Raw genomic sequence first — 22,948 nt, forward strand, 5'->3', positions numbered from 1 at the left:
AGGGAGAGAGAGAGAGAATGCTACAGAGTGCATGTGGAGGTCGGAGGACAGCTTTGTGGAGTTGGTTCTCTCCATTCACCTTTCCGTGGATTCCAGGAATCAAACAGATCATCAGGTTTGCCTGGCAAGTGCAAGACCTGTTGAGGCCACGCGAGTGTGTGCGTGTGTGCGTGCGCGCGCGCATGTGTGTGTGTGTGTGTGTATTGAGATAGATTCTCACTCTGTAGCCCAGGCTAGGATTATAGCTGTGAATCACCCTTGCCCAGCATCTCATGGAGAAGTAGGGGCCCAGTTCCCTTCTCCACCTCAAAGCAGGGCCAAGGAAGAACCATCCTCAATGCCTGGTTTGAGACCCTGGAGGGATGGTTTCTTATGTTTTCCCTTGTTCCAGAAATGAGTGATGTTTATTAAAGGTGGGGGGAACATTCCTGAGAAAGTTGACAGGCGAATAAGTCAGGGTTGTCCAGAGCTACCGATGAGTTGTTTACTACTTAGCAAGACCAGGAACTGAGGGTCTGGGGAGATGGCTCAGTGGTAAGAGTGCCTGCTGTGCAAGCATAAGGACCTGAGTTGGGATCCCAGCACCCAGCCAGGTGTGGCCAAGTGTGGACCTATAACCACAGTGCTGTGGGGAGTGGAGGCAGGAGGATCACTGGGGCTGCTGGCTGCTGACCTAGCTCTGGGTTCACTGAGACCCTGTCTCACGGGAATACAGTGGAGAGTGATAGAGCAGGGCACCTGTTGTCCCCTTCTCGCCTCCACACACATGAACAAACATACATACCATTCACATACATATTACATAGAGAAGGAATGGCACACAAGTGGTCCACTTTCCTATGTCCACTCGACCCTTGGCCACTTTGTCACTTCCCTGCACGTCCTACATGTGGCTGTGCTCCTTCTGGGAAGGCTGCACCATTTCTGTCTTCCAGTGTGGTCAGGACCTTGGCAACCTTTCCCTGTGCCTAGACACCTACCTTCCTTATTTATTTATTTTCCAGACCTCTACATGTATGTCCTGAGCTTCTCAGAGTCCCGAGTGCAACCAGGTCTCCTCTTGGTCTCTGTGCCTCACGTAGTAAGTGCTCTGCAACTCCATGACTGAATGGGGGGGGGTGTCTCAGCAGAATATTCTGCCCTTGTGCTGGGCCTGTCACTTTTGCACATATCCTGCTTGCCCCCAAGCTGGATCCCCACATTCATCAAACAGGTCTTTTCCCAGCTGAGTCCTCCAGGACTGGTTCTCAGCCCAGAATCTGCCAGACTCATGTCAGAGGTATCAACTTGGCAGCAGCCCTGGGTCCCAGGCCTAGGCGAGGATGTCTCATGCATGCAGGACTCTTTACACAGTGACAATCGACAGTGAATTATCACCAGCCATATAAAAAGAACGGACTCGCATCCAAGTCAGAAGGGTGTCATAGCTGTATGCAGACCTGAGTGTGTGGGCTCTGTTGGACTTCTTTTTCCTTTTCCTTTTTGGTGTATATCTGTGTATATGCATTCAGTGTGGGTCCATGTGTGTGAATGTGGGAGCATGTGCATGTATGTGGGTGCATGTGTGTATAAATGCCAGAGGTAGATATTTGGTGCCTTACTTAGACTTTGAGGCAGGGTTTTCCATTAAAGTGGATCTCACTGGTTTGACTAGACTGGTTGGTGAATGAGCCCCAGGGATCTTCATGTCTCCACCTCCCAGTGCTGGAGTTGTAGTTGCTGCTGTCATGCCTGGCTTTTTATGTGGATGCTGGGGATCCTCATACTTGCATGGCAAGCACTTTATCAATTCAGCCATCTCCCCAGGCCCCCCTCCCAACTCTTTCTGAAACAAGGTCTTGCTATGTAGCCCATGTTAGTCTTAAACTCATGTTCCTCCTGCCTCAGCTTCCTGAGTGCTGGGGTGCCAGGCATGAGCTAGTACAGCCAATCTTGGAACATACGGTATTTCTTACTGAGAGCTGAACTGAGAAATTGGAAGCCACTAGGTTGCCACATCCTGGCTTCACTGCTTTTCAGAAAGCTGGACTAAAGGGTTAGTCAGCACAATAATAACCAGAGGTAAGACTGATGCAGGGCTTTGCTACACAGTCAGCACTCCTTTATCCTCACAGGCCTGGGAGGAGTAGGAAGGGCAGAGGTTGGTGCCTAAAGGGCTGTGTGACCTTAAACGAGCTGCTCAATCTCTCTGAGCTTCAGCTCCTTCCCATGGGAAGCTGGTTGTAGGTCTGCGTGAAACTGTGCAGAAGGTACTAGATGACTCCATCATCTGGCTTGAGATACGTGTATATGCATATATATACATATATCTGGGGTATACCTTAAAGATTTTATATGTGTGTATATATATATGCACATATATGGTGAACAATGATTGAGGAAGACATCTGACATCAACCTCCAGCCTCCACACACACACAAACAGGCATGCACACCTTCATACACACCTGTATACACGAGCACAAGATCTAAAAAAATATAGCTACCAAGGCTAAACTCAAACTCATTCTTAGCTCAGGCAGTCTTAAACTTGCAAACCTTTTACCTCAGCCTCCTGAGTGCCTGTGGGATGATAGGTCTGTACTATCAGATTTGGATTTCTGTGTTTGTGTGTGTGTGTGTGTGTGTGTGTGTGTGTGTGTGTGTGTGTGTGTGTGTGTGTGTGGTGTATATGCCCAGGAGCACATGTACAGGTCAGAGAATATCTTTGGGAATCATTCTTTGTCTTCCACCTTGCTTGAAACAGAGTCTCTTTGTTCGCTGCTCCATATGTCAGACTAGCTGGCTCATGAGCTTCTGGTGATCCTGTCTCCATCTCCCACCTTGCCCTAGGAGTGCTGGGATTATAGACACTCATGCTATCACAACTGGCTTTATATAGGTGGTGGGATTAGAACTCAGGTCCTCATGCTTGTGAATAAGCACTTTACCCCTGAGCCACCTCCTCAGCCCCATTATATATATATATATATATATATATATATATATATATATATATTCCACAAGAAGAGGAAAATAGCATGTTTAAAGATATTGTGAGGCTGGCCTTGAACTCACAGAGATCCACCCGCCTCTGCCTCCTGAGTGCTGGGATTAAAGGCATGCACCACCACACCTGGCTGTTTTTTATATTTTATTTATTATTTTTATGTGTATGAGGGTATTGCCTGCATGTATGTGAGTGCACCCATGTTGTGCAATGCTGAGGAGGTCAGGAGAGGGCTTTGGATTCCCGTGGAACTGGAGTTAAGGATGGTTTATAGCTGCCATGTGGGTGTTGGGAATCAAACCCTGGTCCTCTGCAAGAGCAGTCAGTGCTCTTAACTGCTGAGCCATCTCTCCAGCCCCCCATTCCATATTTTAAGATGAAGAAATAGTGGATCAAGGGTCACACGGCACCCAGGGGTGAACTCAGGGGTATAGCTCCTGCTCCCCCAGTCATCCCTCTAGACTGGCTCTGGAGTCAGGCCTCCCTTCGCTCATTACCTTTTGGCCGCATCCTCAATGGTCTCTCCTTCCTGCACTTTGCCCCCGAAGCCGTTCCAGCGGCCAGCACCAAAGCCCCGTTTCTTCATGCCCAAGAGAACCTGCTGAGGTTGCAGCACCAGCACCAGGGTGTAGAGCCTGGATGCGTCCATAGTCTCCTGGGTCCTGTGAGGAGGGCCAGAGGGTGGGGTCAGCTTGACCTGGAATTTTTGTTGGGGTGTGTATGAAATGTGTACTGGAGTAGCAGCCAGGTTGGAGGGAGGTGTGCTATTAAGGGGCAGAGGAGGGAAGTCAGCTGGCTACTCCCCAGGCCTGGGACTTAGGGGTTCCAAGGCAGGCAGAAGATACAAACATGCCTCTGAACTTTTTTTTTTTTTTTTTTTTAAATCAGGAACATGCCAGGCTATTGCTATACCATCAAGCCACACCCTAGCCCCTCAGTGGGGAATTCTAGGCAGGTGCTCTACCACTGAGTCATACCCCCAGCCTAGGACACAGGACTTCCTAGGTTAGAAACAGGTCTGATCTTCAGGACCCAGTGGCATGGTTACCACGGGTGTCCCAGAAAGTCAGATGAAGATTCCACTCCCTTTCTCTACACCTTGAACTCTTGGTTATAGTAGCCAGGATGACTTCTCTAAAGATGTCTGCATCTACTCCTGCCATCTCAAGTGTGTTTCTGCAAGGGGAGACAGCCCCATGCCCACCCAGTCCCACTGGATAACCAGATAACCCAGCAGTCCTCAAGCCAGGATTTGGCCCTCCCTGTCTTCTCATTAGCAGGGGCCTTTTCTGGCCGCTGGGCACCTGATTCCAGCCTCTGCACAGGAGCAGCCCTGCCTGTAGGCTCCAGAGAGATGTATGATTTTGGACAGGGGCTGTTCCACCTAGACACCTTGTGGTCCTTCTGCAATAGTATCTGGATTCCTCTGCTTGTGTTGCTACTGTGTGATCTGGTATCCAGAGAGTGCTGGAATTGACAGCACCCTCCACCAACAGGAGTGTGAAGCACACAGAAGGATATGAAGGTGGTGACTTTGTTAAGTCATGAAGATGGAGAAGGACCTTGGAGAATTTGAGAGCCCTTGGACCAAGCTTCCTTTCCTGGTTTTTATTTTGGCATGTGTACATGCAGCACTAAACCAACGTGTGTGCTGTGTGTGGGGTGTTTTCTATTGCTATCTACCTTATTTTGGGAGACAGCATCTCTTTCTGAACTTGGAGCTAGTTTGCCTGGCTAGTGAGCTGAGGCTGTGCCTATCTCTGCCATCTTCACCCAAGCACCGGGGTTTAGATGTGCAGTGCCCTTCTGTTTTCTATGCATGTGCCCTCCCAGCTTTATACGGGTGCTTGGGATCCCAATCCAGAACCTCATGCTTGTGCGACGTGCACTTTGTTCACTGACCCATTTCCCAGCCTGCTGGACCACGCCTCTTGTTGCTTTATCCTTTTCCTGGCCTGGGACCCTCACCTGGTCAAAGCAGGATCCAGAACCTGAGACCCTCCTGTTACATTGTATAAGGAACCTGGGCTGGGTCTTAGTGGTGAGATGGGTCAGGGAGGGGAAGTGAGCTTGGCATTAGACTTCCCATGATGCCTGTATCCTTGTCTGACACTGACCTGCCTGTGCCTGAGGCCCTGGCTTCCTAACAGCAAACTCAGTCATAACTTATTAAGCACCAACTATATACAGCTTTTTTCTGTATCCACAGGGGATTGGTACCAGGATGTCATCCCTGCCACGCTCACCATGGATACCAGAATCCCAGTATGCTGAAATCACTTCTATAAAATGGTGCATTATTTGCATATAACCTACAAACACCCTCCAGCATATTTTAGATGCAACACAAATACTATGTAGGCTGTTTGTACACTGTTGCTTCACAGAATGATAAAAGTCCACACATAAGCCAGGCATGGTGGTGCACGCCTGTAGTCCCAGCGCTTGGGAGGCAGAGGCTGGTGGATCTCTGTGAGTTCAAGGCCAGCCTGGTCTACATAGTGAGTTCCAGGACAGCTGGGGCTACAGGGAGTCCCTGTTTCAAAAAGACAAAAAAAAAAAAAAAAAAAAAAAAAAAAAAGAAGAGTACTGACTGCTCTTGCAGAAGACCCAGGTTCACTTCCTACACCCATATGGAGGCTAACAATCCAGTTCCAGGGGATTCTATGCCCTCTTCTGGCCTCCAGAGGCATTGCACCACAAGGGTGCAGTTACATACACACAGGCAAAACACATATATTGAAAAAAAAAAAAGAGTGTTGAGACAGAACCTTGCTAAGTAGCCCAGACTGGTCTTAAACTCAAAATCCTCCTGCCTCAACCTCCTGAGTGCTGGGATGACAGGTGTGCATCCTACCCAGCTTCCTATCCCAGCTTTTTTTTTTTTTTTTTTTGTCTTTTTGAGACAGGGTCTCCTTGTAGCCCCAGTTGGCCTGGAAATCAGTATGCAGACCAGGCTAGCCTTGAACTCACAGAGAGTTCCATCTGCCTTCCGAGTGCTGGGATCAAAGGCAAGGGCCACCATGCCTGGCTTTATCCCAGGTTTTTAAATAGTGAGGACACTAAACTTGCATCTTGTAGAATGGGGTTTGGTTATGGGCTCTGCTGTTTAAACCTTGTTAAAAACAGACTCTGCTGTTTTCTCCTCTGAGAACAGAGATCTCATCTCATACAACTCTTGGGTTTATGAAAGAGGTTAACTTTTGAAAGCAAAGTTAAATGGAGCTGGGGATTATTTTTATTTGCTTGTTGAATGGTCTCCTGCTGAGCCCAAGGATATAGGGGGCCACTTAATGACTTGTGTGTGTGTTTGGTGCTTGCACATATGTATGGAGGTGTGTGCATCCTGTGTGGAGACCAGAGGCTGACACTGGATGTTTTTCTCTGTTGCATTCACCTTATTTAACTTTTTTTTTTTTTTTTTTTTTTTTTTTGGACAGGTCTTACTGTATAGGCCCTGGCTGGACTGGAATTCCCTATGTAGACCAGGCTGGCCTCAAACTCACCCAGTCTCCACCTTAACTTTTTATATTTTTTTAAAATTTTATTGGGACTGGTGTGGTAGCACACCCCTTTAGTCCCAGCACTCGGGAGGCAGAGGCAGGCAGATCTCTGTGAGTTTGAGGCCAGCCTGGTCTCCATGGTATATCCAGGACAGCTGGGGCTATGGGGAGAACCTGTCTCAAAATGACCCCCCAAATTTTTTTTATTGAATTTTTGTAAATTTCATACAATAATTATTTTGATTAAATTTAGATCCCCTCCCCCATCAGGACCCTTCTGCCCAATTTCATGCATTCTATTACATACACAGCCTATACAGTCAAAGTCAAACTTGCATGCCTAAATGTCCTTCAGTGTGGGTTCATCCACTGGAGCCTGGTCAACTACCAAGGGTCTAACACTTAAAGGACTCTCTGGGTTCCAGCAGCCATGGGATGCCAATAGTTCCTCAGGTAGGGCTGGGGTTTCTTTCCCACCTTGTTTCAGTCAGGGCCTCTCCTTGGGACATGGAGCTCACAGATTTGGTAAGACTAGCTGAGGAGAGCTCCAGGGATCCAACTGTCTCTGATTCCCAACTAGGATTGCAGATGCATGCCATACCGGCTTTTTATATGGGTTCTGGGGATTGAACTCAGGACCTCAGCACTTCAGCTCCAATTACCCTTGTTTTCAAATGCCATCCCACTTAAGCTAAAAACTTTAGAAGATGTCGATTTTTAGAGGAGAAAACTGATGCTCAGGAAGTCTAAGTTTGAAACAGGATCCAACAACTGAGCCTGTAACCAAACGGAGTGTCCTGGACAAGTCTAGTGTCCCAAAGGTCAATAGCTGGGATAGGTAGCAAATCAGGTATCAAGGAGATTGCAAATACTAGGGACTGGGGTGCTGGAGGCTTGCTCCTTAGCCACGTGGCCAGAACTGAGGTCATCTGAGACCCTCATGAGGGCTCTTGCAAGGGTTGAAAGTAATGCACGTGTAGTGCAGGGATCAGACTGGCTGCAGGGGACGGACGCGCTGCAAACGCTGGTTCCCCAGCCTCAGTGTCTGGTACAGCGTGCTTGCAACCCCAGTCTGCCTTCGTCAGCCCAACATCGGCTCTGGGGTTGAAGCCACCACAGAACCCCCAGGTCCCAGGTCCTCTCTCCCGCCCATTTTTGCTCTCCCTCCCTCGCCAGTTCCCGGGTCCCCGCCGCCCAGCCTCAGGTCTCTCCAGCTCCCGTGTCACCCCAGCCTCAGGCCTCCCCAGCTCCCCCAACTCCCGAGTCCTCGGTTCTCGGCTTTCCGCGCCCCACCACTGACTTCCAGCTCTGCATCCGTACCTGCGCATCAAGGCCCGAGCCGCGCTCGCAGGAAGCGAGGGCGGGACTTCCGCCGACCCACGGACCTCGGAACTTGCTAGAGAGCACCCATGGCTTGGTGAGTAGAGAAATGTACTTAAAGGGAGTGTGCTGCAAGCGTGTGGGGAGGCGGCAGTGGTTGGAAACTGTTTCCCCAACTGCAGAGGGGCGCTGGCAACCTGCGTCCCGGGGTGCGGAACTTCAGGGACCCCTGAAAATGGGGAGGGTTGAGAGAGGAGGGTAGAGGCTGCAGGTGCAGGGGGGAGGGCAGGGCTGCAGGTGCGAGGGGGGCAGGGCTGCAGGTGCAGGGGGGAGGGCAAGGCTGCAGGTGGAGTGAGTCCTGTAGAGACACGTGAGGGGACAGGTGTGGAGTGTAATCTTGAGGCTCATGACTCATGACTGCAGAGGACCAGGTGGTGTGGTTTCACCTAGGGGTGTGGAATGGGATGGAAGAGGCCAGCCGTCCAAATCAGGCAGCCTTGGTGGCTGTGGGAAAACTGTCACTTTTGTGACCTGTGCCAATTCACTGGATATCTTTTCTCTCACTGATCTGGGCTCTGGACCCGTGTGCTGTCCTCTCAGGAGACCCCTAAGCCATTTTCAGCAGAATTCTCAGCAGCGCTGGTCAGCACACCTTGGTTTCAAAGGTGCTTTAGGTGTTGTCATCAGAGAAGTGGACATACATGTTTGATGTGAGATTGCTCAAAGAGTTGAAGAGGGAAGGTCAGCTCAGCTCCTGTCATGCTGAGCTCCTAGCTGCAGGACCATCAGTAAATGTGTGTTGAAATCATAATGTGTTAAACATCTTGGAAATTCATCAACTTATCTACTCAGGTTGGGTTCGGTGTCAAGTGTGCCAAGCCAGGTTCTGTGCTAGAACCCGCTACAGAAAGTCACTGGGTAGGGAGGGACCTGTCCTCATGCTTTTGTTAACTGTTTTGAGACAGGGTCTCGCTGTGTAGCCCTGGAACTTGCTTTGCAGAGACCAGGCTGGCCTTGAACTCAGAGATCTGCCTGCCACTGCCTCCTGAGTGCTGGAATTAAAGGTGTGTGTCACCAAACCTGTCCAAAGTATTTTTTTTAATATGTGTGTGTGTGTGTGTGTGTGTGTGTGTGTGTGTGCTTATGCCATGGCCTATGTGTGGAGGTCAGAGGACAGCTTGCAGGAGTTGGTTTTCTTTCTTTCTTTTTTTTTTTTTGTAATAAACTTAAAAAATTTTTTTTTATTATTTTTATTTTATGTGTATGCCTGTATTGCCTGCATGTAAGTGCACCCATGTCGTGCAATGCTCGCAGAGGTCAGAAGAGGCTGTTGGATCCCCTGGGACTGGAGTTACAGACAGTTGTTAGCTGCCATGTGGGTGCTGGGATTCGAACCCGGTCTTCTGCAAGAACAACCAGTGTTCTTAATGGCTGAGCCATCTCTCCAGCCCTGGTTTTCTCTTTAAAAAAAAACTTTTTTACTGAATTTTTGCATATTTCATACATAAAATTATCTTTATACCCCCTTCCCATTTGGCACCCTTCCATAGACCCCCCGACTGGAGTTCATACTGTCATTTGTATTAAGGCCTATTATGTAAAGTTAGTGTCCCCAGATGTCCCACAGTGCAAGTTCATCCACTGGGGTCTAGTAAGCCCTTCTAGAGTCTCTCCGTTCAAGAAGATCAGCTCTTCCTCACCCAGCAGTAATCAGCTGCCAATAATTCTTCACCTAAGATTGGGGCTAGCTGTTCATTTCCACAGTTCTGTGTTGGGTTTTTGTCTGCCTAAGTTTGCATGGGTCTTGTGCATGCTGACACCATTGCTGTAGATTTGTATGATAAGGGTTCCAGGTGCCTGTAGGGCAATTTCCATATGGTCATGCACCTCCTCCCTGCCTCTGACCATCTTTCTGCCCCCTCTTTTGCAATGGTCCCTGAGCCCTGGGTGGGTGGACCTCAATATAGGAGTCCTGTCCAAGGACCCACACTCTGCCGACTCCTTTTACCATGTGGGTCCTGGGGAATGAACTCAGTTTGAGGCCTGATGGCAGACACCTTTGAGACCCACTGAGCCCAGTTTTTACAGTGTACTCTCAGACCATACAACCTCTGCTAGATAGAAAAAAGAACATTATGCCGGGCGTGGTGGCACACACCTGTAGTCCCAGCACTTGGGAGGCAGAGGCAGGTGGTTCAAGGGCAGCCTGGTCTATATAGTGAGTTCCAGGACAGTTAGGGCTACAGGGAGACCCTGTACCAAAAAAAAAAAAAACAAAAAACAAAAAACAAAAAACAAACAAACAAACAAACAAAAAGTATCAAAACAAAAAAACAAAAAACCCCATTACTTCTTTCTTTTTTATTTTAGGAAAGGGTCATATAGCCCAGGTTGGCCTCAAACTCACTATATAGCTAAGGAGAGCCTTGAACTTTCTTTTCTTTTTTTTTTTGAGACAGGGTCTCCCTTAGCCCCTGCTGGCCTGGGACTTGCTGTGTAGACCAGGCTGGCATCATCTATCTCATATTCACCTGCCTCTGCCTCCCAAATGCTGGGATTAAAGGCATGCAGCACCACACCTGGTGAACTTCTTTTTTTAAAAAAATTATTTTTTATTTTAAATTCTGTGTGTGTGTGTGTGTGTGTGTGTGTGTGTGTGTGCACATGAGTGTAGGGCCCAGATCCCCTAAAGCTGTAGTTATAGGTGGAAGTGAGCCATCTGACATGGGTGCTTGGAACTGAACTCAGGTCCTCTGAAAGAGCAGTATGTGCTCATAACCGCTCAGCTGTCTCTCCAGCCCCAACCTGAAAGTCTGATCCTACTATTTCCACCTCTGAAGTACTGAGATTACAGGCATGCATCAACCCATCCAATTTATGCAATACTAGAGATGAAACCCAGGTCTTTGTGTGTACTAGGTAAGCACTCTATCAACTGATCCACACCCCTATCCCCTATTAAGTTTTAACTTTATTTTGAATGTATCTTGTTATACAGCCCAGGCTGGCCTTTAATTCATGATCTTGCCTTAGCCTCCTGAGTGCCAGGATTCTAGGCCTGTGTTGCCACACCTGGCCTTGGCTTTCATTCCTTTTATACAGTACTAGGAAAGGTTTAGTTGATGTACACTAGGTGATTGTCACTAAATTTGAGTCTCCCACTTGGGCCTGTTTCACAGACCTGTCATGAAACCTACTCAGGAGGCCAAGGGAGGATTGTGTACTCTAAGCCTGCCTGGGCCACAGAGTGAGTTCAAGACCAGCCTGGGCAACTTAGAGACTTTGCCTCAAAAATTATAATTTTAGCACCTAGGAGGCAGAAGCGGGCAGATCTCTGTGAGATCAAGGGCAGCCTGGTCTACATAGTGAGTTCTAGGCTAACTGGAGCTACAGGGAGACCGTCTCCAAAAAATCTCCCACAACAAAGAAGGCTTGGGGGTGTGACTCAGTGGTAGAGCACCTGCCTAGAATCCTCCAGTGAGGGGCTGGGGGTATTTAGTCGTAGAGCATCTGCCCAGAGTCTCCAAAGAGGGACTGTGGGTATGACTAGCATATATGAGGCCCTGGGCTTGATCTCTAGTACTGCACATTACTGTTTGTAATGGAGGAGGTTATGAGTTGCCCAGTGAGTGCTGGGAAGGCAGAGACGGATCCTGGAGCAAGCTGGCTAGCTAGACTTGCTGAATTGGTGAGCTCCAAGCTCAGAGAGAGACCCTGTTCAACATATATATAAGACCAAAAGGCACCTGATGTCAACATGCACACACAGCACACACATGTGCACAGGCACCTGCACATAGGTGTATCCACACACATGCATTTGAACATGAATACATGCATGAAAAAAATATAGTGGGTTGAACCAAGAGCCCCACTGCCTACCTCTGTATGTCACCTATCTGCTGAATCCTCTCTCTGTCAGGTGCCTGAAGTGGGCGTGGGGTCCCCTTCAGGGTCAGGGGTTCCATACTGCTGTGCCACACTACAAGAGCCGGACGGGCACTGAGCACCTGTGGCTGATGCGACACCTAAAGGACCCGTTTGTGAAGGCAGCAAAGGTGGAGAGTTACCGCTGTCGGAGTGCCTTCAAGCTCCTGGAGATGAATGAAAAGCATCGTGTCCTATGGCCTGGACTCCGAGTGCTGGACTGTGGGGCAGCTCCTGGTGCCTGGAGTCAGGTGGCGGTGCAGAGAGTCAATGCCACAGGCACAGGTGGGGACTTTATGACATCACTAACACCTAAATGAGCCTAAAGGAGTATCGGAGAGCTAGTATCAGAGAGCTGTGCTCTCCCCAGTCCCAGTGGTTGAGCTGCTGTCTGAGGTGGTTGTTTGTAGTAATAGTGATAGAGAAAGGATACAGAGGAGCCAGATACATGATTCCAGGGTAAAGGAGCTTGCTGCCAAGTCCAGTGGCTTGAGTTCCATCTCTAGGACCCACACAGAGGAAGGCAAGAACCAACTCCTGCAAATTGTCCTCTGACCTCCACACATGTACTGTGGCATGCACCTACCTGTATAAACACAGGAAATAAGTGTAATTTTATAGAAAAGCAAAATAATTCTGTTACTACAGAAAACTAAAAATAGGCCACAGAAGTTAGTCAAAGTGGTACATATCTTTAATCCCAATAATCTAGAGGCTGAGGAAGCAGGGGGATCATGAGTTTGAGGCCAGCCTGGGCTATGTAGGAAGACCCTGTCTTCTTTTTTTTTTTTTTTTTAAACATGATTTTTTCAATTTCTTAGAACTAGTTGAGTGAAGTTTTAATTAGTCTTATGAAAATGTCCCCAATGTTACAGTATTATAGCCATTCTCAGGGATCTTAATGACTATAGCTGTCCTTAAGACTTGTGTCATGGTCTTACTATTGCCTGCTTTTTCTGGCTCTCTGCAGATACACATTCATATAAGCAGATCAGTTGGCTGGCTTGCAAGACCCTCTCTTAAAACATAGAGGCTTCTGGACATGGTAGCATATGCCTTTAATCCCAGCACTTGGGAGGCAGAGTCAGGCAGATCTCTTGTGAGTTCGAGGCCAGTCTGGTCTACATAGTGAGTTCCAGGACAGCTGGGGCTACAGGGAGACCCTGTCTCAAGACAAAAAAAGCATATAGGCTGAAGCGCTATCTCAGCAGTTAAAAGTGCTTGCTGTTCTTGTGGAGGACCTAGATTCAATTCCCAGCACCCATATTGGGCAACTTATAACCTTCTGTAACCCCAGCTCCAGGGGTATCCAATTCCTTTGACCTCCTTGACCCTTCTGGCTTCCTTGGACACCTGCATTCATGGGCACAGGCACATACACCTATACACATAATTAAAAATAAAGCCAGGAATGGTGGCACATGCCTTTAATCCCACCACTCTGGAGGCAGAGGCAGTGAATCTCCCAGAGTTCAAGGCCAGCCTGGTCCACATAGTGAGTTCCAGGCCAACCAGGAACTATCTTACTACACAATGAGACCGTTTCAAAAAAAAAAGCAAAATTTAAAATCCCACAAAACAAGAGTAGGCTAATGACCTTTGACCTTTCCACAATGAAAGAGGGAGTTGAAAGTGATGATGAAAATGAAAAGTGAAAACTTCTCTTAATTATACCACTTGGACATAATCCATGTCAGTGGTGTCACACTCTGTACCTGCTGCACTGGAGCCGAACTGGAGTTACTTTTTCATGGGTGATGTATTGGCAGGTTTTCATGACAGGACAGTTCCAATCCTTGAAGCCTGAGAGGCGGATAGGGTCCCCATTGGGGCTGCCGCCTCTAGGACCACAGGAAGGGCCTCCTGATTGGGGCTCTGGGCTCTTTGCAAGAACAGTCAGTGCTCTTAACCGCTGAGCCATCCCTCCAGCCCAATTTTTTTTTTTTTTTTTGGTCTTTTTGAGACAGGGTCTCCCTGTAGCCCCAGCTGTCCTGGATTTACTATGGAGACCAGGCTGGCTTCAAACTCACAGAGATCCTCCTGCCTCTGCCTCCTGAGTGCTGGGATTAAAGGTGTGTGCTTACACACCTGGCCTATTTTTTAATTTTTAAGACAGGATCTCACTCTGTAGCCCAGTCTGGTTTTGAACTTGCCTCAATCTTGCCTCAGTCTCCTCAGTGCTGGGATCCATCACACCTGGCCTCATGTGTCTTCATAGAAAAGGCCTCTTGTCCACATATATGCACATTAGCTATTTTCCTTGGTCTTGATGTCTTTATTCTGTGGCTTGTATTTTGGCAAGGAGATTCATGGAGTAAATAACACATCCTCTGTTCCTTCCGTAGACACCAGCTCTCCTGTGGGCTTTGTGCTTGGGGTTGATCTTCTTCACATATCCCCCTTGGAAGGAGCAACTTTTTTGTGCCCTGCTGATGTGACTGATCCCAGAACTTTCCAGAAAATCCTAGAACTGCTTCCAGGGAGGAGAGCAGACGTGATTCTAAGTGACATGGCACCCAATGCCACTGGGATCCGGGACCTTGATCATGACAGGCTTATCAGCTTGTGTCTCACCCTTGTGGACATGGCTGCAGAAATCCTGCACCATGGGGGCACACTGCTGTGCAAAACCTGGGCTGGAAGTCAGAGCCACCAGCTGCAGAAGAGACTGACCCAGGAATTCCAGAACATGAGGGTCCTAAAACCCAAGGCCAGCAGGAAGGAGTCTTCCGAGGTGTACCTTTTGGCCACACAGTACCGGGGAAGGAAGGGCTCTACGGAGCAGTGAGTCTGCCCTGCCCTCCCTGAGAGGTGCTAGGTGATTTTGTCCTGTGCTTGAAGCTTCAGTGGTTTCCTGAGAGTGGCTGAGATCTGAACTGCACCAGAAGAGTGGGACACTGGGGACAGCTTTCATTTTTTTGTTTAAGCTTGAGGACAATTTATTAGAGTCTAAAAGGAAAACTCCAGGGCAGGCAAGCTGTAAATCTCACAGGAGGAGAATGGAGAAAATAGGCTGGTGTGGTGGTCAGCTACCTGACTATGGGCAGACTTGTGGCAGAGAGTGGAGCTTTATAAAAAGAACAAGGAAGCCCAGGTGCTGGTGAGATGGCTCACAGGTTAAGAACACTTATTGATGTTACAGAACAGCCAGGTTCAGTTCCCAGCACCCACATAAAGAGGCTCACAACTGCTTGTAACTCCAGTTTCAGGAAAGTCGGCACCCTCTTCTGGCCTCCCCAGGTATGGTGTACATAAACTCACACAGGCACACATATGTACACATAAATAAAAATAAAATCTTTTTGAAAAAAAAGGAAGCCCAAAGCATTAAGTTAGAGAATTTAAAATCATAGATAGGCTCTGACTGTATATGAAAGAAAACAGAGAAAACTGAGTCAGAATTGAGAGAGGTATCCAATTCAACCCAACTCCATGGTAGCTCCTAAGGACTGCCCTCTTTGCTTTTTATTATTTGCTTTTATTATTTTTATATATTTTTATGTTTATGAGTGTTTGCCTACATGTATGTAAGTGTACCCGTGCATGTAATGCTGGAGGCCAGAAGAGGGCATTGGATTCCCTGGAACTGGAGTAGCTGCCATGTGGGTGTTGGAAACTGAACCCAGGTCCTTAGCAATAGCAGCCAGTGCTCTTAACTGCTGAGCCATCTCTCCAACCCCCCTCTTTGGTTTTCTTTTGTCTTTTTGAGGCAGGGTCTCCCTGTAGCCCCAGCTGTCCTGGAACTCACTATGTAGACCAGGCTGGCCTTGAACTCACAGAGATCCACCTGTCTCTGCCTCCTGAGTGCTGGGACTAAAGGTGTGTGCAACCATGCCCGGTGGGTTTTTTTTTTTAACCCAAAAGAGATGAAAGTGTATCAAAGATTTAAAAAAATGATAAAAACAAAAGCAATGGTGGCACACGCCTTTAATCCTAGCACTCGGGAGGCAGAGGCAGGCAGAACTGGATCTCTGTGAGTTCAAGGCCAGCCTGTTCTACATAGTTCCAGGGGGGCTTAAGAAACACATTACTAAAAAAAAAAAAAAAAAAAAAAAAAAAAAAAAACAAAACAAAACCCAGAAGCAATAAAACAACATTTGTTGGGTCTGGGGATGTGGCTCAGTTGGTAGAATGTTTGCCCACCATGCAGGAAGCCCTGGGTTCCATCCTCAGAACTGCATGAACCAGGTGTGATGGTGCATGCCTGGCCTCCCAGCACTGGGCAGGTGGAGGCAGAAGGATCAGGACTTCACGATCCTCCTCAGCTATGAGACTCCATTTCTACAGAACGTCTTCAGCTCATAAAGGCTTGGTGTCTTAGAGAAACAGGTGTTTCTCTGTTGATCCCTGAACACAACACAGGAGTTTCCTGTTTCTCTCTTAGATGCATAATGTAAAGCAAGGAAGACTGAGATTTCTATTTAGGGATTAATATCCATTTTGTCTGGTGAATGAGCTGGGAATGCATCCATTCTTCAAGCAGGGATAATTCCCAGAGCAATTAGGAGAGACATTCAGTATGAATTTATGCTTAGGCTGGGGTGTTTTGTTTTGTGTAGAAGAATATATTGTAATACTCCAGCTCCCAAGACCATAAAGGTAATTGACAAAGCGCGCTGCAACATGGTGTGTTCATTTCCTTTGCTCGTCTATCAACACAATCCAGCTTTCTGAAAGAAGAGAGATTGCAAAAACCAGAAAGTATTTTTGTTTGTTTTAAAATTTTATTTTATTTTATATGTATGAGTGTTTTGCCTGCATGTATGTAAGTATACTGGTGTCATGCAATGTCCATAGAGGACAGAAGAGGGTGTCAGATCCCCTGGAACCGGAGTTAAGAATGGTTTGTTAGCGACCATGTGGACGCTGGAAACCTAACTCTGGTCCTCTGCAAGAGCAGCCAGTGTTCTTAACCACTAAGCCATCTCTCTAGCTGTTTGTTTATTTTATTTATTATTTTTATTTTATGTGTGATAGGTAAAAAGTTGGTGGAGAACAAGCGAATGGAGGAGGAGGCATCAGGACACAGATAAAACGCCATCAAAATAGGGTTTATTAGCAAAGGAACACATGGGACAGGGAAAATGTCTGCCCAGGTCTTGAGCTGGGGTCTTTTTAAAAGGGAGGCTTCTGCCTCCTGCAGAAGGTGGGAGGATGTATTTTTTTTAAGTTGGGTGGGGGGGGGGAGCAGGACTGTTAAAACCTGTCCTCTTTGGAGACCAAAGGGGAAGCCTGCTGTGGTGGCCAAACTGGAGAAAAGTCTGCTTCTCTTGACTTCAAAGACCAAGGTTCTTATCAGCTAGGTTCCCTTTTCTCAGGAGCATGAGAAGTCCTTGGGATCCTGTTGGTGAGGGGGCAGGGCTATCTGGACCTTAACAATGTATATGTGTGTATTGCCTGCATGTAGGTAAGTGCACCCATGTCATGCAATGCCTGAGGAGGACAGAAGAGACTGTTGGAACCCCTGGAACTGGAGTTACAGATAGTTGTTAGCTGCCATGTGGGTGCTAGGATTGGAACCTGGGTCTTCTTCAAGAACAGTCAGTGTTCTTAACCACTGAGCTATCTCTCTGGCCCCCGATTGTTTATTTTTGAGACAGGGTCTCACTATGTAGCATCCGCTGGCCTGGAACTCAGCATGTAGACTGAGCTGGCCTCCATCTCACAGAGATCCACCTGCCTCTGCCTTCTGAGTGCTGGGATTAAAGGTGTGAGTCACCATGCCTGGCTATAATTTCTTAAAAAAGAATATAAATTGCATTTATTATAATTATTCTTCTGTGTATATACACATGTCCGTGTGTGTTGGGGGGGGCTATGTGCATGTGTATGTGTCTATAGGCCAGAGGTCAATGTTGGATGTCTTCCTTGCTTAATGACCACTCGTGTGCGTGTGTGACTTGTGTGTGTACACATGTGTATGCAAGTGTGTTTGCCTGTGCGTGTGCACGTGGAGGCCAGAGGTCAACTTCCAGTATCTTCCTTTGTTGTCAGACCATTTCTCACTGAACCTGGAGCTCATGGATTGGACTAGACTGACTGGCCAGCAAGCTCTCAGGATGGCCTGCCTCTAGTCTTTGACAATTTCTTAGGCTTGTGGTGTGTTCTGCCACCTCCACCCCTCTCTGAATTGCTCCCCCACTAGCCTCCTCCCAACCTCACAGGCCCTTTCCAATATTCATGGCTTTTTGTTTTGTGATTCTGAGTTTCACCATGGTCATCTGTGTGAACATGGATTTAGTGTTATCTAATGGAAAGTCTGGTGGGCTCAGCAGTGGGTATGGAACTGAAGTCAGTGTCTGCCAGCATCCATCAGTAGCCAATAGTTCAGCTGAGAGGGTGGGGCCCCCTCTCTATAAGCCTTTCCCTGACCCATGATTGACTTTTAAAAGGAATTTAGTTTTACTTATTGTTTTTTAAAATATTTTGTTTATTATTTTTATTTTATGTATATGAGTGTTATGCCTGCATGTAAGTAAGTGCACCCATGTCATACAATGCGCATGGAGGACAGAAGAGGCTGTCGGATCCCCTGGAACTGGAGTTACGGACAATTGTTAGCTGCCATGTGGGTGCTGGGATTCGAACCCGGTTCTTTTGCAAGAACAGTCAATGGTTAACACTGAGCCCTCTCTCCAGCCCCCATTTATTGTTTTTCTTTTTACAAAAGAACTTGCTGGGCCTGGTGGCTCATGCCTGTAGTCCCAGCACTTGGGAGGCAGAGGCAGGCGGATCTCTGTGAGTTCAAGGCCAGCCTGGTCTACATAGTGAGTTCCAGGACAGCTGGGGCTACAGGGAGACCCTGTTTCAAAAGACAAAAACAAACAAACAAAAAAAGAACTTGTAGCTCCACCTGGCATGGAACTCACTGTGTAGACCAATCTGGCCTCTATCTCACAAAGATCTGCCTGCCTCTGCCTCTTGAATGCTAGGATTGAAGGCCTGTGCCACCACACCTGGCTAAATTAATCAATTTAGACCTTAGAGTTACACCATAAGGGGAAGGAATCCAGTGGGATTCTATTAGCTTTACAGAGGACAGAGGAGGCAAATGGAAAGCAAAGAGAGAGACACGGATTTTAAGACTTCATGTTAAAGCCAGGTGTGGTAGTGCACACCTTTGATCCCAGCACTCTGGAGGCAGAGGCAGGCAGATCTCTGTGAGTTCAAGGCCCGCCTGGTCTACATAGTGAGTTCTAGGCCAGTTGGGGCTACTGGGAGACTCTGTCTCAAAAAGACCAAAAAACAACAACAACAAAAAAAACAAAACAAAACAAAAAAAACCCTTCAGGTTAAGGGGCTGGAGAGATGGCTCAGCTAAGAGCACTGACTCTTCTTACAGATGACCTGGGGTTTGGTTCCCAGCACCCACATGGCAGCTAACAACTACTGTTAACACCAGTTCCTAGCGATCTGATGCCCTCTTCTGACCTCCACAGGCATTGCACAACATGGGTGCACCTACCTACATGTAGACAATACACTCATACACATTAAAAAAAAAAAAAAAAAAGAAAAAAGACCAGGTTAAGAAAAAGTACAAAAGCAGTTATTGTTAACATGCTTCGGGGAAGCAGTTCTGTGGCTCTGGTTACTCTCTTAGAGGTCAGAGACTGGCTGAAGCCATTTGAGAGATCAGCTCTTATGATGTCTCTCAGAAAAGCTGTGTATTGTTTCAGCTCACCTATGAACAAGTATGGATGAGTCTAGATGATTTTTGTTTTTGGTGCCAGTGGTACTTACCAAACATTAAGTGGGTCTCTAGCCAGAAAAACAGAAGCAAAGGAACCCAAAGTAACACGCAAGCCATGCTCCACAATTGGGTCAGCCAAGCAGCAGACAGGGAAACTCCCCAACAATGCTTCAAGACATCTCGGCAGGACACCCCAGAAAAATTAGCAGGGAGGAGACAGAGACCTAGTTCCATGTGGTCATACTTAGGAGACAGGAGTTCCTTGAAGTGTTTGGGACCTCAACTCAGACCAAACCAGGATTCCTGGCTTCATTGTTGAAGGAAATTTCTGAACTAACTAGTATAATAAAGATATTTTGATATAGGCTTAAGCCTGGGGGATAAAAGAAAAAGAGATGTTCAAGGAAAAATATAAGACATTGCCAGTTGTGAGTATAGCTTCCCAAGGGAGAGTGGTCTTTACAAATGTGATTTTTTTTTTGGTAGGGATTTTAATTTTTATTACTGTATATGTGTGTTACATAAACATATGTGCATGTGAATGCAGTGCCAACAGAAGTCAGAAGAGGGTGTTGGATCCTCTGGAGCTGGAGTTACAGGCAGCTGTGAGCTGCTTGATGTGGGTGCTGGGAACTGAGCTCGGGTCCTCTGGAAGAGCAGTACCTGCTCTTAACCACTGAGCTATCTCTCCAATACCATACATAGGAACTTTTAATACAGCATGGAATCACTATTTTCTCTAGCTTTATCTTAAAACAGGCCACAATCTTTTCTTTTGATGGAAAATTATGCTCTGGTAATAAAGAAGCAAAGTCAGAGAAAGAGATGAGTGAAATGTTATTCTCAGAATTTATCTTTAATTACAATTTAACTTCTAGAAATTTGTTAATTTCTTTTTGAGGCATGATCTCATCATTTAAGTCTGACTGGCCTGAACTTGCAATGTAGACCAGGCTGGCCTAGAATTCACAGAGAGAACACCTGTCTCTGTTTCCTGAGTGCTGAGATTAAAAGTATGTACCATCATACCTTGCTATTTTTAATATTTCTGTTAACTTCTATGTAGTTTTAAAGAGCTCTTAGTTTATTTATTTACTTATTTATTTATTTATTACTTTTTTTTTGAGACAGGGTCTCCCTGTAGTCCTAGCTGTCCTGGAACTTGCTATGTAGACCAGGCTGGCCTTGAACTCACAGAGATCCGCCTGCCTCTGCCTCCCAAGTGCTGGGATTAAAGGCCTACGCCAGCACGTCCGGCCAGGCTCTTAGTTTTATATATCACCAATTTCACCATTTTAGATGATTTTACATTATAATTAAAGCAGGCTGCCCATATGTGATTCGTTGTTGTTTTGGAGCCAGCCCCAACTGACCTGGAACTCCCTACATAGACCAGGCTGGCCTTGAACTGACAGAGATCCACCTGCATTTGTCTTCTGTGCTGGGATTAAAGGCATGTGCCACCACTCCTGGCCATTTCTATTTTTTTTTTTGGTATTTTTGAGACAGGGTCTCCCTGTAGCCCCAGCTGTCCTGGAACTCACTATGTACAGCAGGCTGGCCTTGAACTCACAGAGATCCGCCTGCCTCTGCCTCCCGAGTGCTGGGATTAAAGGCATGCGCCACTACGCCCGGCCCATTTGTAATTTTTAAACAATTTTTATTGCCTAGAACTCTGTTAAGGGTGCAAAATGAATTAATAAATAAGTTAGAGATAATAAATGTTCCCCATTGGGAGAAACATAAAGGAAACTTACCTTTAATTAGACTTTTTTCTACCTTTTGAGTACTTGGAGGTTGAATTAGCACACCAAACAACCAGCTGGAGTGCCAAATAGCTATTTGTTTTCTCCAATCGTTTCTCCATTTCTTACATATCACATATGAGAGAAATGTCCAGAGGAAAACAAACAAAACAAAACAACCCCTAAACCAAAGACTCCCAGTGAGTTTAACAAATAGGGTCAAATCCAATGAAAATGCCTTCAGAGGTCCAAAAGGAAACAAAAAAGAAACCAAATGCCTAAAGAAAATGCTTCCAAAGTGGGGCTGGAGAGATGCCTCAGTGGTTAAGAGCCCTGGCTGCTTTTGCAGAGGGCCTGTGTTCAATTCCCAGCACTCACAGGGCTGCTCTTTGCCCTCTTCTGCCCTCCATGGACACTGCACCCACACCAGGTATACATATACATACAGGCAAAACACAAAAATAAATCTTAAAAAAATGTTTTCAAAGCAAACAAACAAAATGGATACCTTAAACACCTTGAAAACAAGCCAGAAAGCAAAAGGTATCTACTAATAGGACCCTCACCAGCCAGCTCAGAATAAACAAATGGACTGTGGACCAAACCAACAGAGTTTGACACAGCCCTGGAAAGAACTCACCACAATACGCCTGCAGAGACAACAGCAGATGGCTTGGACTCAACTCAATGGGTTCATGCTGGTACCTCACTTCCATCCACATGACTCCCCTGGTGAAAGGGGGATCATTTTCAGAGCTTCCCCCTCCCCCACCCACTTCTGGGTGCCACAACCGTTGATGTAAAAAACAGAACTCTCACCTCAAAGGGGATGAGTTTCTTCTGGATCCAAATTTGAATGATTATGACCTGGGAATATAGGGTTAGGTTACTCAGAATTTGTTGTTTCAACTTGGTAACAGTTTGAAGTTTTTATAGTAACAGAACAAAGAAAGATATAAATCAAGACATTTCAAATACGTTGATGGAAACATATTAAGTAGGCAGTTACAGCAAAGTGGTGAAATCTGTGTTATAGGCCTCAGATGCTATTTGATGACACTCAGCCCCTTTTTTTTTCTGTCTTTTTGAGACAGGGTGTCCTTGTAGCCCCAGCTGGAACTTGCTATGTAGCTGGCCTTGAACTCACAGAGATCTGCCTGCCTCTGCCTCCTGAGTGCTGGGATTAAAGGCGTGTGCCACTTCGCCCGGCACAAAAGGTTTTTAATCTGTTAGTTACAGGATGTTAGGTCAGACAAGGAATGGCTATTTAGGGGGCTAAAGATGGTCCAAGATAAATTGTAATTAGGCTTTGAATCTGCAGCATTCTAAACTCCCCACGATCACTAAGGTTCTAATCAATCAACATTGCAGAAGGTTCAGTTGGTGGCATAATTTCTTTCTGGGAACTTTGATTCACAAAAGGTCCACTGCTTTCAGAAATACACTGTGCACTGTTCTCTGCAGGGTTCCATGGTCAAGGATGCAAATACCTTACCATAATTGGGGATTGATCTGACTTGCACTCCACTGTACCGTTCAGGCAAGGATCCCAATGCTCTATGGGAATGCGGAGTACTGGGAGATACAGTTTGCATTTTCAATGGGCTTAGAGAAAAGTAAAAGACTGAATTTAAGAAAACACTGAAGAGTTGACCATGTTATCATGCACCTGTAACACTAGTGATTTGGGACACCAAGACAGGATGATCGGGAGTTCAAGGCTAGCCTGAGCTATATAGTGAGTTCAAGGCCAGCCTAAGCAACTAAACAA

At 46.7% G+C, this 22,948-nt stretch overlaps 2 protein-coding genes and 1 non-coding gene across 4 annotated transcripts in view; 1 reads left to right on the forward strand and 2 right to left on the reverse strand.

Annotated features, from left to right (window-relative positions):
- The window catches only part of Nudt1 (nudix hydrolase 1), a 15,996-nt gene extending 4,077 nt beyond the window's left edge, over nucleotides 1-11,919 (reverse strand). The window contains exons 1-2 of one of the 2 annotated variants that reach the window (XM_017802795.2): nucleotides 11,695-11,919; nucleotides 3,487-3,651 (exon numbers count right to left, since the gene is read on the reverse strand). In XM_017802795.2, the coding sequence (XP_017658284.1) occupies nucleotides 3,487-3,651; nucleotides 11,695-11,780 (251 nt within the window). In that variant the 5' untranslated portion in view covers nucleotides 11,781-11,919. Of the gene's footprint in view, nucleotides 1-3,486; nucleotides 3,652-7,812; nucleotides 7,901-11,694 lie in introns of those variants that run through there. The other variant, XM_008851409.3, reaches the window with a different exon arrangement.
- Mrm2 (mitochondrial rRNA methyltransferase 2) lies at nucleotides 7,835-15,306 on the forward strand. Its single transcript, XM_008851407.3, has 3 exons — nucleotides 7,835-7,909; nucleotides 11,735-12,024; nucleotides 14,085-15,306. Exons 1-3 carry the CDS (start codon nucleotides 7,902-7,904, stop codon nucleotides 14,525-14,527), a joined length of 741 nt encoding a protein of 246 aa, XP_008849629.1. The 5' UTR covers nucleotides 7,835-7,901; the 3' UTR covers nucleotides 14,528-15,306.
- Nucleotides 12,615-12,745, reverse strand: LOC115067416. Its single transcript, XR_003846842.1, has one exon. It is a non-coding gene; the product is annotated as a small nucleolar RNA SNORA33 (small nucleolar RNA).
- Nucleotides 15,307-22,948: the final 7,642 nt, after the last annotated feature.

Source organism: Nannospalax galili, unplaced genomic scaffold (assembly GCF_000622305.1).
Source record: "Nannospalax galili isolate Female #2095 unplaced genomic scaffold, S.galili_v1.0 scaffold664, whole genome shotgun sequence".
Taxonomy (NCBI): domain Eukaryota; kingdom Metazoa; phylum Chordata; class Mammalia; order Rodentia; family Spalacidae; genus Nannospalax; species Nannospalax galili.